Source organism: Chionomys nivalis, chromosome 7, assembly GCF_950005125.1.
Source record: "Chionomys nivalis chromosome 7, mChiNiv1.1, whole genome shotgun sequence".
Lineage (NCBI taxonomy): Eukaryota > Metazoa > Chordata > Mammalia > Rodentia > Cricetidae > Chionomys > Chionomys nivalis.
The window spans coordinates 28,947,039-28,961,838 of record NC_080092.1 but is presented as its reverse complement, the minus strand read 5'-3'; the positions used below and the strand labels follow the sequence as shown (position 1 = coordinate 28,961,838).

At 42.1% G+C, this 14,800-nt stretch overlaps 1 protein-coding gene across 3 annotated transcripts in view; it reads left to right on the top strand.

Moving 5' to 3' along the window:
* The first annotated feature begins 493 nt into the window (after nucleotides 1–493).
* The window catches only part of Itk (IL2 inducible T cell kinase), a 63,324-nt gene continuing 49,017 nt past the window's right edge, over nucleotides 494–14,800 (top strand). For all 3 annotated transcript variants that reach the window (XM_057774828.1, XM_057774826.1, XM_057774827.1), the window contains exon 1: nucleotides 494–631. In XM_057774828.1, the coding sequence (XP_057630811.1) occupies nucleotides 494–631 (138 nt within the window). The remainder of the gene's footprint in view (nucleotides 632–14,800) is intronic.

Genomic DNA, 14,800 nt, shown 5'->3' with positions numbered 1-14,800 from the left:
GATTGTAAGGTGCTTAGAGGATTGTAAGGTGCTTAGAGCCACTAAGCAGGTGGTAATCCATGATAGCCATGGGAAACTTATACATGAGCTGTGCTCCACTGACCCCTGAGCCCTGCTCTTTTTCCCTTTCCTACGTATCTTAAATGTTGCAGAGGCTCAACCAGAAACTATAAAAATGAAAATTGAATTCCTTTTATAATTCTAAGTTTCTTCAAACCTCATTTCCAAACCATATCACAAAGGATATGCATATTTTTTGCATGTGCTTCTTAGCTTGGTGAATTTTGAAAGGATGTGGTCATGGCCTTTGACATCAGAGGAGGAGCTCGGCGGTGAGGCTGGCTGATGTTGATAGAGAGATAAGGGTAGAGGCAAGTTGCCTTTGAGCGACACTCTACAGATCAACTGTATCCTGTTGCATTCCCAGCTGTTTCTCTCCATCGGTTGCACTGAGGGGTGATGCCCAAGGCGCATCACTTTTCAGAACTGGACCATGAACAACTTCATCCTCCTGGAAGAGCAGCTGATCAAGAAATCCCAACAGAAGAGAAGGACTTCTCCCTCGAACTTTAAAGTCCGCTTCTTTGTGCTAACGAAAGCCAGCCTGGCATACTTCGAGGATCGCCATGGGGTATGAAAACACTTGTTCTTGGCTTTGTTTCTTTATTGCTTTGTGTTTGGATTAGTTGACTTGTGGGGTAAACTTGAACACCTGGAACGTGAGAACACATTGTGTTTGACAACCACAAAGCACTTGAGAGATCAACACAAACTCGGAGAGATCGTAAGTCAGGTGTTAGATTTGGCTATTTAGTTCTAAAAGCTGTAGGTTTAACTCTCGTCCATTTTTTTTTCTCCACAAAGTTATGTTTAACTTTTAAGCATAGAAATATTTTATGTGCTGAGTTTTGTGGATAGAACTTGAAGTTCATGTGAAGTATATGGTATTTTACAGGCTGTAGGGCAGTAGGGTATTAATTATTGGTCATGAGGACATTAGAGGCAACCTAGTCCAATCTCTCTGTTTTACAAAAGAAGTGCTTCTTAGAATGGTGACGGGGAGGTTCTATGTCAGACTTTTATGACTTGAACTCTCCTTGCTCAATGCCTACCTCTCTCTCCTGAGGCCATGGGGTCACCCTTCCATGTGATATTCTGTATTTCATGGGCATGTGTATGCGCAGAATATTCATGTAATATTCTGAAAGTGGTAAGGCACGTGGCAGCCTCTTCATCCATGGCACAATGTCTCAGGAGACTAGGGGACAATGGAACACAAAGTATCTGCCTGAAGACGGGCTCCTCCCTAGAGTGGTAGCTTAGCTAGATGCGTCTAAAGGCATCTGCCTATTGAACAGCAGCAGTGACAGCAAAGCAAATGAGTCCATGGTCAGAATATAGTTTAGTAGAAGCACTGGGTTGGGGGTCAGGAAGTCGCTGTGCTTCCCACTGAGTGAGTGGCCCTGGGCAAATGTCCTTCCCCATAGACTCTTCTAATTGTAAATGAAAGCACTGGACATCAACCTGAGTTCCAGCCCTCCTTTCAGAAGCCTTTGGTTGTGTGCAGTGCCTCTTGGTTAGTCTTCCTCGACCACTCCTTAAAGTGTACTTGATTTCTCTTCATGTTGTTGTATTATTTTTACATTATTAGAGAGCTAGGGTAGAGATGAGTACTAAGGTTTTAGCTGTGTGGTCACTGAGTCAAAGATGGTTCTGTTCCTTGCTGGTTTCTCACTAGAAGATACAGATGGGGGTGGCAGGGGGATGAGACCTGATCTTTGAAGGTTTTCATGAACTTGGAGCAGACCACTTGGAAGGAAACCTAGTCTTTTTACTTTTGGGCAAAATAATGTTGCGTCTCTCTCCACTTTTGCAGTGAAGAGAATCACTTGTCCTCAGCAGGGCCTCACTGATAATCTACCAGTATGTTAGAAGGCACACAGAGCTACAGAAGTGCAGGCCCCATTGGTCAATGGCCAGGTGCTAAGCTTTGAGCTTGGAGATTCACCATATAGAACTAATAAATCATATGGCATCAAGTTTGTGGTTTTGTGAGTGAAATATGAAGCTCACATTTTGTAAAGAAAGCATAGTCACACACCTTTAAATAACTTCACAAAATGGATTCTAGACTTTCAGCGGTTTTTTAAAAATATTTTTTAATTTTTTAGATTATAATGTCATTTATGTCACTTCCCCCTTCTCCTTTCTTCCTCGAAACTCCTTCATGTACCCTCTTTGTTCTCTTTCAAATTCATGGTCCTATTTTCTTTAATTGTTGTTGATGGGGGAGTGTGTGTGTGTGTGTGTGTGTGATAATGTCACCCATATAACCCAAGCTTGCACTTGAAATCTTCTAGCCTCGGCCTCCAGAGTGTTCTGATTATAGGTAGGTGCCACCACCCTGCTTTACTTCTTAAGAATCATAAAAGAATTCTAACACAAGCTGCATGTGGTAGTGTGTGCTTATAATCCAGCACTAAGGAGACTGAAGCAGGAGGATCAAGGTAAATTCAAGGACAGCCTGAGCTACATGGTGAATTCCAGGTCAGCCTTGGCTACATAGCAAGACTTGATCTCAAAAAAAAAAAAAAAAATGCAAAGCAAACAAAAACAGAAATAAAAAGAGAAAAAATTTCATAAATAATTCATTTTGTGGCCTTTGTTTGTAGTATATAATGTTTCCATAATGGATGTGTGTGTGTGTGTAAAATCAAATTTCTTGTTTTCTAATAACAGTGGTTTATATTTAACATTATGAAACTTTTAAAAATCATTATGGAAATACTTTAGTTACTCATGGTCACTGAGTTATTGTTATTATTGTACATGCCTCAGCTGTATACATTGCCCAGGGCCATCAGTGAGCACAAAACAGTGCATCACTTATAAATCTATACCTTGCACTTGTGTGAAGAACTCTCTTGTGATTTCAATAAAAGCTTCAGTCCTCCCCATCTGTGAAGTGGGTATGATGGTAGCCCCCATTTCATGGGAACATGGCCCAGACACAGATAATGGGTGTGAGCTAAGCTATTGAAATTAGCATTTGGCAAACAGAAAAAAAGTCAGATGTTGGCAAGTTCACCATGCAGCTCAATTTAAGACAAAGCATACTGTTACCCCATCAGCACCTGGGAAACGTTGACTGTAATTTGTGTCGTGGAGGGAACTGGCAGGCTGGCACAAGGTATTCATCCTCAAGTGATGGGAAAGGCTAAGGGAGGAATCAAAGCCAGATAAGAGGAGGGCCCTTGATGGGAGACACACACCCATCGTGAGTTACACAAGCCAGGGTCATCCCTCTTAAGCTCTTAGCTTCCTTTTCCCTCTTCTGCATCTGTAAAATTGTGCTCCCTAAAGTTCAACTCTCTGTCAAACTGTGACACCACGTGAAAAGAGAACAGATGCTAGCATTTGTATTCAGTCCAACTGTAAATATCTGCTCACACTGTCGTATACTCTGAATGGCATGAACTAGGACTTAAATAGGAATGTAGTTTGGGGATTGTATGCCTGTCTCCCTGAACTGTGCAGTGACCGTGGTTCTAAGCTCCCAGAACCTTCTTCATCCTACTGAAGCGATGGATCAGAAAGACAGAGGGCTTGCAGGTGGTGTCATGTACATGCATAGCTTCAGATGCTCCCTGAGCCTGCTAGGCATTTTGTAAAATGGTCTCTGGTATCTGCAGTGCCTTAGCAGAGAATGGTAAGCATGCTGGTAAAAGTGGGTCACAGTCACTGTGTTAGTGGAGGGGAATCGTGGAGCCCTGACTTGTAGCATGTGTTGATTTCTCTGCTATAAATAAGTCCTTCATGGAGCTGGGCTGTAGCACAGTTAGAAGAGTATTTCTTAGCATGCATGACGCTGAGTTCAATCCGTAGCCCTGCATAAAGTAAGCACAGGGGTTCACAATTATAACCCCATGCTCAGGAGGTAGAAGAAGAAAATCAGAGGTCCAAGGTCATTTTCAGCTATTTAGTAAGTTTGAGGCCAGTCTTCAAAACATGAGAACCTATTTCTGAAAAGAAGAATCCCTTTGGCCATTTCAGTTAGTGAGTGTGACACGTGGATCACAAATTTCTAAAAACACAGCAACGTGCTCTCATAGGCCAGTATAAGGGAACCTAGCATACCACTGACAGACTTAAGTACAGTCTCTGGGGAGCTTGTTGACAATCAAAGCACAGAGGAAAGAAAAATCAGAGGGACCTGAGCATGAAATGTAAGGGGCAGCATAAATGGAGACAAACACTACAGGTTGCAAGATGGTTACTACCCACCAAGCTCCATCATGGTCTTCTGACAGGATTCCTTATTCTGATGACTCTTCACACCTCAAGGACCAAACTTGCCATGCTTCCATGGTATGGAATATGTTCCCACCTAATGAGGGATGGAGTGAACAGTCAGGATCGTTGCTACCCCAGCTATTGGCCAGATGAGAGTCTCCCCTCCCTGAGCTGCAGCCTAATCTATCAGCAGAACTAGCTCTCTCAGTGTGCAGCCTTCCTGAATGAAAGAGGACAGGTGGGGGGATGGTCCCTTCCTTCCCTTTGGAGCCATTCTGTAGCATTATCAAAAACATGCTTTCAGGTGTCAGAACGATCTGGATCACAGATCAACTCTCCCACTTGAGCTGTGTGACTTGCTATAAACCATGTAATGCTGTATGTTCTCGAAACTGCCATGTTTTTGAAAGACTGACTGTTCCTTTTTTAAATTTTCTTTTTAATGAGGTGGAGGTCACCATTATTCTAATAATTAGCAATGACTAACATTGGACAAATACTACAATCATTCTGTAAGTAGGAACTGTTCCCTCATTTATAAGTCCGGGAAGAATATGGAGAGGGTTTAAATAACGTCCCTGGGGTGCCTTATGTCTCCCTGACACAGTCCCATGATAAGTGGTGCTTCTTGTGATTAGCGGTGTTGCTGTCTAACTATTACAAGATGTCATGTGTTCTTGCTCTATAAATGGTTCTGAACATCGACACCCCATGTTCTCTCAGTCTGTCGCAGTGACGTACGTATGAGCGCTGTCCCTTCCGTGCACACTGCAGGACAAATCTGCACACCCCTCCACTTTCTGGAGCTCTGGTCCATGTCTAAAACAACCTGAACACATTCCTCACCTTTTCTACTAAAGTTGCTGTGGTCCACCTGCATTTCCTAAGTCGCTTTCCCAGGAGAAGTCCACATGTCTGGCCCTGCTGCTCCTGTCATGTGTCACCCACTACACTCCACACAGCCGCCCGGCTGAGCACTCACATGGTGCTGTGCTCAGTTGACGTGGTCCTCATCATAAGTGTTGTTCCCATTGGCCCGAGGCACCAGAATCTAGCGCACATGTCCCTTTTTGTCTTCTCTCTGGGCTCCAGTCCTACCACACTGTTCATCTCTAAATGTCCCTTCCTTGGTGAAACCTTCCTTGAATTCTTTAGACTGAATCAGATTCCTGTTATGTTCTGCCATGGTAAGGTGTACCCTTTTTTCACCGTCCGTGCCAAAGTCATAATTGCCCACTTACTAATGGTGGCCTCCATTAGACTGGAGCTTCGTGAGGACAGGTATCTGATGGTACCAGCAGTTTCCACAGTGCTTCCTGCCTCTTAAGAATCATTAGTTTTTGTTTATTTTTTTTGTTTTGTTTTTTTCTTGTGGAGGGAGTAGAAGGAAAAAGGAAGAAACTATAGATCCAGGGTGGGATAGTGTAGCACAAAAGAGCCTTGTGAGGAAAGGGCTGGATACTGAAAGAGTAAACACATGGCAGGGATCAAAGGGAGGGCTCAGGGTATAAGAATAAGTAAAGAAGAGTTCCTGGGAGATACAGCCATGGCCTTGTCTTATGCAAGAAAGAGTTGGGTGGTTGGAATTCTCAGAGATGCCCATGGGAGCCTCCAATTGCTTCAGGAGAACCATCCACTCTGTTCTCTTTCCCCCTTCACCATAACTGTCTTTCCTTCCAACATGGTTACAGCTAGACCTCTATGGGTAATATTCTTAAAACTACCTGAGCATTTCTGCTGGAGACTTTCACCAGTCATGATCCCTCCCCGCTCCATCCTAATGTGATTTCATTGATGCTCCCTGCCGTGGCAACCGAACTTCTATACCAATCTGTCATCTTGCACAGCACCAAGAATGAAGTTTTAAAACTGTAGCTCACATGCTGCTCTCTACCCAAAGCTCTGTGTAATGGCTTAGAATACGTAATTCTCAGCTATGGCCCCACAACCCTTCTGCCCATCTTTCTGTTTGCACTTGACACCACACCAGCTCTGATTGCCTAAAGCGCATCTGCCCTCTTCCTGGACCTTCCGTGCTTCAAGTTCACTTTCTTTTGGGGGCCCTTGCACTCGGGACTAGAGCGAGGCAGTTGAAACACATACTATGGAGGTGCCGTTTCTCATCAAAATACAGATGCTCTGCTGTCTTTTTGGGACAGTCAAGCTTGCAGCAGGGCCCATAATTCCTTTCTTCCCATCTCACCTCTTCCCTCTCTCATATCTTCCTGTTTCATCTTTTAAAAAGCTTACAGACAAGCTGGGCATGATGGCACATGCCATTAATCCCAGCACCCAGGAGCTAGAGGATTTTTGTGAGTTTGAGACTGGTGTACCCTTTCGTTACTTCCTGTAGTGAAAATAAGTGTCAGTAAATATTTTCAAGAAGAGGATGTAGTTTAAGAGAGAGGATTAACTGGAAAGCAGAAGAGTCTTGTTTCTACCGGATCCAAACAAGACTCACACATTGAGGTCCAAACAAGACATACGATTGAGTTGTAAGGAAGTTGGCGTAAAGCTCTTCTCGATTTTTCACTGGCCACGTGCTACATCTTTAGCCAATTTCCTTAACTAATAACACATTTTCCTATCTGTTGGTGACTTATCAGGGTACCAGGAAAAGTAGGGTCTTCCAGGATGTGATTTTCGTCAAGAGGTGAGTTGGGGGTTGTCTTCATGACACTCAGGAGTCTCACCAATGTGACCCAGAGGAGGAAACTGCTCTGAAATGTTTTTAAATGCACATAAAATTCCCCCTGTACATCACCTGTCTGTCCTTGAAAGTCAATACAAGTTTTTTTTAATTTATTTTGTTTTTTTTTAAAGAAAACAATCTTTTTCATTTTACATACCAATCCAAGTTCCTACTCCCTCTCCTCCTCTCATTCTCTCTACCTACCTCTCTACCCCACCCCTATCCACTCCTCAGAGAGGGTAAGGCATATTGCTTTGGGGAAGATCCAAGGCCCTCCCTACTATATATAGACTCAGCAAGGTATCCACCCAAAGAGAATAGGTTCCCCAAAAGCCAGTACAAGCAGTAGGAATAAATCCTGGTGCCACTTGGCCAATGGCCCTGCAGTCTGTCCTACCCACATTCAGAGGAACAAGTTTGGTCCTATGCTGGTTCCTTCCCCGTCCGGCTGGCGTTGGTGAGCTCCTATTAGCTCAGGTAGACTGTTTCAGTGGGTGTGCCCATCATGGTCTTGACCTCTTTGCTCATAGTCTCACTCCTCCCACTCTTCAACTGGACTTTGGGAGCTAAGTCCAGGTCTCCACTGTGGGTGGGTCTCTGCCACTGTTTCCATCAGTTGCTGGATGAAGGTTCTATGGTGACATTTAAGATATTCATCAATCTGGTTACAGGGTAAGGCCAGTTCAGTCACCCTCTCCTCTATTGTTTAGGGTCTTTTCTGGGGTCATCCTTGTGGATTCCTGGGAATTTCTCTAGTGCCAGGTTTCTTGATAGCCCCATAATGGCTCCCTCAATCAAAATATCTTTTTTCTTGCTCTCATCTCTGTCCTTCCTCCTTCTCGACTATCCCACTCCCTCAAGTTCTCCTTCCCCACTCCCCTTTTCCCTCATCTTCCCCTTCCTCCCTCCCTTCACTCCCACCCCCATGCTCCCAATACAAGTTTTTGTAGATTTAATAGAATAAGAGGTTGGCATAAGATGTCATGTCTCCATGAAATTTCCATCAATCAAAAGTTGTTCATAAACTGTTACTTACAATCTTATATTGTCATCTAAAAGGAGATTTGTTGCTGTGTGGTGGTGGTGCACGACTTTAATCCCAGGATAGGGAAGGTAGAGGCAGGTGGATCTCTGTGAGTTCAAGGCCAGCCTGGTCTACAGATTGAGTTCCAGGACAACTAGAGATGTTACACAGAGACTTGTCCAAAAAGCAAAACAATAAATAAATAAATAAATAAATAAATAAATAAATAAATAAATAAACAAACACAAAAAGGGGGGATTATATACAGACTAGTTAAAGAACATAAACACTTTAACAGTGAAACTTTAATTTGAAAATCCTTAAAGGATAAGAAGAGATCCTTCCTGAAAGACTAAGCTGAAATATCCAACAAGTTTATGGGAAAATGCTCAACTTTATTAGCCATCAGGGAAGTGAAAATCAAAAACAGATTAAAATACGATTGCATCCAGCTTCATTCTTTTTTATTGGATTATTACTTTGAGAACTTCTTCCCTGTGTCTTATGTCTACATCACTCCTCACCCTTCTCAGCCCTCTCCATCTCTGCTGTGCCTCCCATTCATACCCTCTTCTCCATTAATTATTGTTCCATAGAGATTACTGAGTCCACGTAGCATTCCTAGGTACGTGAATTCAAGGCTGACTACTTGGGGTTAGACAATCTATGGAGGAACTCAACCCTGGAGGAGACTGGTTCTCCCTCTGTTAGCAGCCATTTATCACCATTAACTTCATCTAGAGGTAGAACCTTGAGGAATTTTCCATCTGTGTTGGCATGTCAACTGGTTTGTCATGCCTGTCTTGTTCAGGCAATCATATTGTTGAGAGTTCGTGAATGCGTTTTCCCTGTCCTGTCTAGGGGACATTACCTAGCACCAGGCATACTGGTTCTCTGACTCTTAAAATATTTCTGCTCCCTCTTTGGTGATGTTCCCTGAGCCTAGGTTTAGGGATTATGTTGCAGATGTATCCATTGGGGTTGAGTAGCCTGCTGACACCTCTCCTCTGCATTTTGACCAGTTATGGATCTCTGTAATAGTGTCTGTTGCAATAAAAAGAAACTCTTTGATGAAGGATGAGAGCTACACATATCTGTGGGTATAAAAATAAATATTTAGAATACAGTTAGAAATTACATCTAAAAGTAGTGGGTTCTCCTCTAGGATCTATGACTTCTCCACTTGGCTAGGTTTACAATAGTAATCATGAATTCTCTCCCAAAAAAAGGGGCCTTAAGTTCAACTGAACAGGTGTTGGTTACTCCTAAGACAAAAGTGCCACTATTGCACAATGGGGGCTGTCTTGATAGGCTAGTCATTGTTGTGGTTTGTAGGCTTAATTAACAGCTGGATAGGACTACCAATTGCTCCTCTTTCTTGTCAGCTTACATAGAACCTTTTGAAACCTCTTATTTTTTATTTTTTATTGTTTGTTAATCATTTTTTAAATGCCTACTGTGTCGCAATCAATGATGTGGGTGTGAGGAATACAGTGTTAAGTAATACGAACGAGGTATTTGCCCTCATAAGCAGGTGGAGGAGACAGCACATAGTGAAGAACATAACAGCACGTGGTGCAGCAAGTGGGGCAGAGTTAGAAGGAAGTGTGGTTAGAGAGGGAATCTGTATGTAGGCCAGAGTCAGAGTTTGGGAGATTATGGATGTTTCAGTCATGTTAAAATAAAGAAAAAAGAAAAAGATTGAAAGAAACCCAGGATGGCATTCTGTGCAGTGGAACTGCAAACTCGAGGACCCCGAGGTAACTTAAAGCTGGACCCATGTGAGGAGAGAACTTTGAGCATAGTTCAAGAGAAGGCTGCAGTTTGAGAGTACAAAACCCAGGCTATGAGAGCCATCGTGGGCCATGGCAAAGAGTTATGACTTTATTCAAACAGCAAGAAGCTATCCAATGGTGGGCACAGCCATGGGACACCATTTGTTTTGTGTTTGGAAGTGGTTGTTCTGAGTGCTGTGGGGCTGGAGATTACACACAGGGCAGGCCAGAAATCCAGGAAGCCAGGAAGCCAGGTCAGGGCTGTTGACCCAACATGTAGTATCTCATCCATTGGGTTATTCTATGGTTACTTTATGTCCTAGCTTTCTGTGTCTTTCGGAGGGCATTTCTAGAACCAAAGATAGAAGGAAGTTGACGCATTTTATAACCTGGGTCAGGACTAGGTATCTCCTAGCAATGAAGACAGAAAACAAGTTAGAATTCAATTAAATCAATATTGATCAATACCACAAAAAACAGATTACCACACTGCTAAAAGTAGCTAATAAAACAACTAAACCTAAAACATTTTGTATAACTTTTTGTCTAAAGCTATCAAATTACTGTGCAGATATAATTTCAAATACTTAAAATTATAATGCACGGCAATTTTATATTCTATTTCCCCATTCATTCTTTTTGTGTGTGTGTGTGTGTTTTTCGAGACAGGGTTTCTCTGTGGTTTTGGAGCCTGTCCTGGAACTAACTCTTGTAGACCAGGCTCTGTGAGTTCGAGAACTCACAGAGATCCGCCTGCCTCTGCCTCCCGAGTGCTGGGATTAAAGGCGTGCGCCACCACTGCCCGGCCCATTCATTCTTTTATGTAAATACACTTTTATATATCTATATGGCCTTAAACTAATCATTTTCTCATATATTTAAATTTTTAATGATTTGATCTAGCCATTGCAAAGACAAACTTATCTGTTTTATGTGCCCACATAAACATATCTATCATTTATGACTCAACATTCAAGTTGTTTCCAGGCATAATGAAAACAATATATAATAGAAGACTACCTTTTTAAAAGCTTTTTTTAAAGATGAATTTCTTTGTAGAATAACTAGATCATAGGTAATAGTATTTCACCACTATTTATTTAGTGTAAGAGTAGGTGCATGCATGCCACAGTCCACAAATGAAGCCAGCAAACAACCTTTGGAAGTTAGTCCTCTCCTACCACCTCGGTTCTGGGGATCAAACTCAGTGCCTTTTCCTGCTGAGCCATCTCATCTGCTCGGGATAAGATTTCCTGGGCTCAACCATTGACTGAGGCATCATTTTCCAAAGAGCTGAAGCACTGTACAAGCTGCCAAAAGTGGCCAAGTGCTTGTTACAAAATCATTCGTATTTTCTAAGAATCATTTATTTTTACAAGAAGAAATTACTTTAAAAAAAATCCGTTGCTGTGATTTTCAAATACTTTGCTTTTATAGGCATCGGTTTTTTTTTTGGGGGGGGGAGGTTGTTGTTTTAGTTTTGTTTTGTTTGTTTTTCTGTTTATATGTGTAGAGTGTGCAATATGTGTGTCAGTTTATAAAATGCTACCAAGTATCCAGTCCTGTTTGAGGGAATGAAAGAACACTAAAAATTCAAGAAATTAAGGCCTGGGAGAAGGAATTCAGGGGCCACTATCAGAATCACAATACACTTGTCCATTTAAATAGTTCAGAGGGAGAAATGCCTGAACAACAGGTACAGAGTCCAGGACACTTACATGTGTAAGGACAGGGTCAGGAAAGATGGGGGGAGGGTGTTCCTCACCCACCTTCACCTATGGGTGCCTGAGCCTCAGGATGTAGTGAGCAGATAAACCTGCTGCCCCAAACTGACGTCAGATCTTTCTCAAGAAAAGTAAGTCTAATAAAAAGATAAAGCATATTCTCCCTTTGTCAGCATAAAACAATGGAACAGAAGGTCCTGAGCCTGCCCTTGCACCAAGAAGCATCCCTTAGTTTTTATCAATCATAGCATACTGAAAAAAAAATACCTTTGAAACCTAAAAATAAAAATAAAACGATCCTCGTCAAAGCTCAGAGGCATTAGGCCAGGAATTCTCTCGGTGCTTTTGTGCGTGTGTTTAAACTGATCCAGTTGATCATGTGGTAGAGTCGATTGTTGGGGCACGGGCCTGCCCCCTCCTCCGTGCCTGTTGGACCTCTCCCCTGTGCATCTGTCACCTGCATTTGCCCATCTTCATCTCCACACAGAAACAGACAGAACAGAAATGTTCTGGTGACAGGCCATTTACAAAGAACTTCTTCCATACATAATGTATCTTTATTTATTTGTTTGGTTTTGGTTTTTGAGACAGGGTTTCTCTGTATATGTCTGGTTGTCCTGGAACATAGCTTTCTGTAAGCCAGGCTGGCTTGAACTCACAAAGATCTGTCTTCCTCTGCCTCCAGAGTGCCGAGATTAAAGATGTGCACCACCACCGCCAGGCCCATATTTTTAAAGTAATCAAATACTATGTAGTGACAAAACTTCCAGTTTTTGTCCCAAACCCCATTTCTCTAGCCCCAGATAAACCAATATGAGCCAGCAAGGTGGCTCAGCAGATAAGGCCACTTGCTACCAAGCCTGGTGATATGATTTCAAACCCCGGGACAGATATGGTGGAGTGAGGGAACCAGCTCTCATAAATTGTGTTTGCCATCTACACACACACACACAAAATAAATAAAAAGTTAACAGATACCACCAATTTCTTACATACTTTCCAATGATGCTTTATTCATATACATGTAATACAAATAGAAAAGCCTGATTCTTTGTTTTTATACAGTGGTAGTATAAGCTATACACACTACTTTAACATTCTTTTCTCTCCATTGGCTAGCAGCCTAGTTTGGAGGTCAGTCCATCATGGATCCGCATAGAGCCTTTTCATCTTTTGCAAATGTAAAATAGCTCATTGTATGGATAAAACATTTCCATTGTATATTTAGTGTACTTCCAGCTGTTTTGTTTTTAAAAGCAATGGGTGTGAATAACCTTGCAGAGTGTGTCACTTTAATGAATATAGCCATGATGGTTAGTCAGAGGCAACCTTGCCTACCTGGGGACATTTGGTCTTGCCGAAGATGTGGAGAGGTAGTGGCTACTGGTGTCCAGTGGGTAGAAGTCAGAACCAAATGGTCAACAGTACAGAGATTGAGAAGCCCCCATGTATCAAAACCGTGTCCAGATGTGGAGTTGCTGAGTTAAAAGGTATTTACAGTTGCCGTTTGGTGACCAAGTCGCTCTCCACAGAAGTTGCACTTTCCCAGAGCCATGTGTGTGAAGTTTATTGTCAAAACCTCAACAACACCATTATCTGATGCCTTCATCTTTGCTGGTCCAAGAGCTTTAAAATAATCTAAGTGGATTTTATTTGTATTCCTGTTGTCATAGAAACCAAGCATCTCTTCATATGTTTTAAGAGACACACATTCCTTTGCCCATTTTTCTATAAGTCTGTTTATAACTTGCAGGAGCGGCTTCTATTCATCCTCCAGTTAATCTGCAGCTCACATTCTGACCTACTTCCATTGAGAGTTCCACACATACTGTCGCGGGGTCCACACATGCCCCTTCCTGCTACGACGCTCTTCCCTGCTGTTCCTCAGCGGGCCAACCAACAAATACCATTTAAACATTGCCTCCGTGAAATGATTTCCTGGGCTGTAACTAAACTGTTGACTATCTCCTTTAGCTACAGACTCTTAGGGGTCTAAAAGGCAGATAAAATGATGTTTTTCAAACTCACTGAACATCTCCAATGCCCTCCCCTGGAAAGATGGGGAGGGCCCTTTGGAAGAGAGTTCACAGACTAGAGATGCCGAGAGATGGTGCACAGGACATGGAGGAGCCACACTTACCATGTGCCATTTAGTTCTCTCAGAGACCAGGTCCTGCTTTGGAGTCTGGCGTAGCTTGGAATCAATGACGCTACCTCAGACCCAGATGCCGGGATCATAGGCACACACCAACACCCCCAGCATCACATACTTCTTGTGAACAAACTTAAACTAACATTTTTGTTGCGTTCTCCTTTTTTTTACATCTAACACCGATTCAGCTTAGAAACTATTGCCGCACAGATACATATATCCACACAAAAGCTCAGTGATTTTTCTTGAACAAAATGAAGGAAGAAAATGGCTGCCCCTTGAGAACATGAGAGGAACTGCTATGAACTTGAACCCCCACAAGGATACAGAAGGGCAGGTGGCAGATGCTGCCTAGTTACAGCTTCTTACTAATGGGGTGTTGGGGTCACCAGGGCAGAGGTCATTTTTCACACCCAGCTTTTCAGTTGAACCCCTTTCTCTTCTCCCCCTATCCACTCGTCACTGGTGTGATACAGCGTGCTGTTGTTTTAATGCTCTCACAGCTTTGAAATATTCTTTTTTGTTTTTTTCCTCTCGTCCTTTCTCACGCTTACTATTTTAAAAACATCTTCAAGTCTAGTAGAAACACACTACTTCTGCTGTGAAACTCTTCAGTTTGACACATGAGGAAACCAGCATTAGCAACTTGGACTCTTTCCCCTCCTCCATACTGTTTTTGATATTGTCTATACTAATAACTATTTCATTATTTTTCAGAAAAACAAGAGGGTTCAGCTATTGCTTTAAATCTCCTTTTTGAATTTAATGTATGTTCTTGTTCCTTTATATAGAACAACTTTCTCCTTTATTGGCAACTACAGAGTTGCCGCAGGATGATTGATGCACTGATTCAACCATTTATCTGTTGATGAATGTTTACATTTTTCTTGTTTTATTTCTTTTTTCTAGTACAGTAAGTAACACTGTGGCAGCATCCTTTCTTTCATATCTGTGTACAATTTGAGCAGTTGTTTTCATTGGATAAGTCCTATATGAGGAAGATATTTGTTAGTTAACTTTTTTTGAGGTGAATTTGTTTGTAAAGTTTATTTTTTTATTGATTTTTATTGAGCTCTACTTTTTTCTCTACTCCCTTTCCTGCCTGTTAATTAATAATACAATAAATAAATGATAAAATGT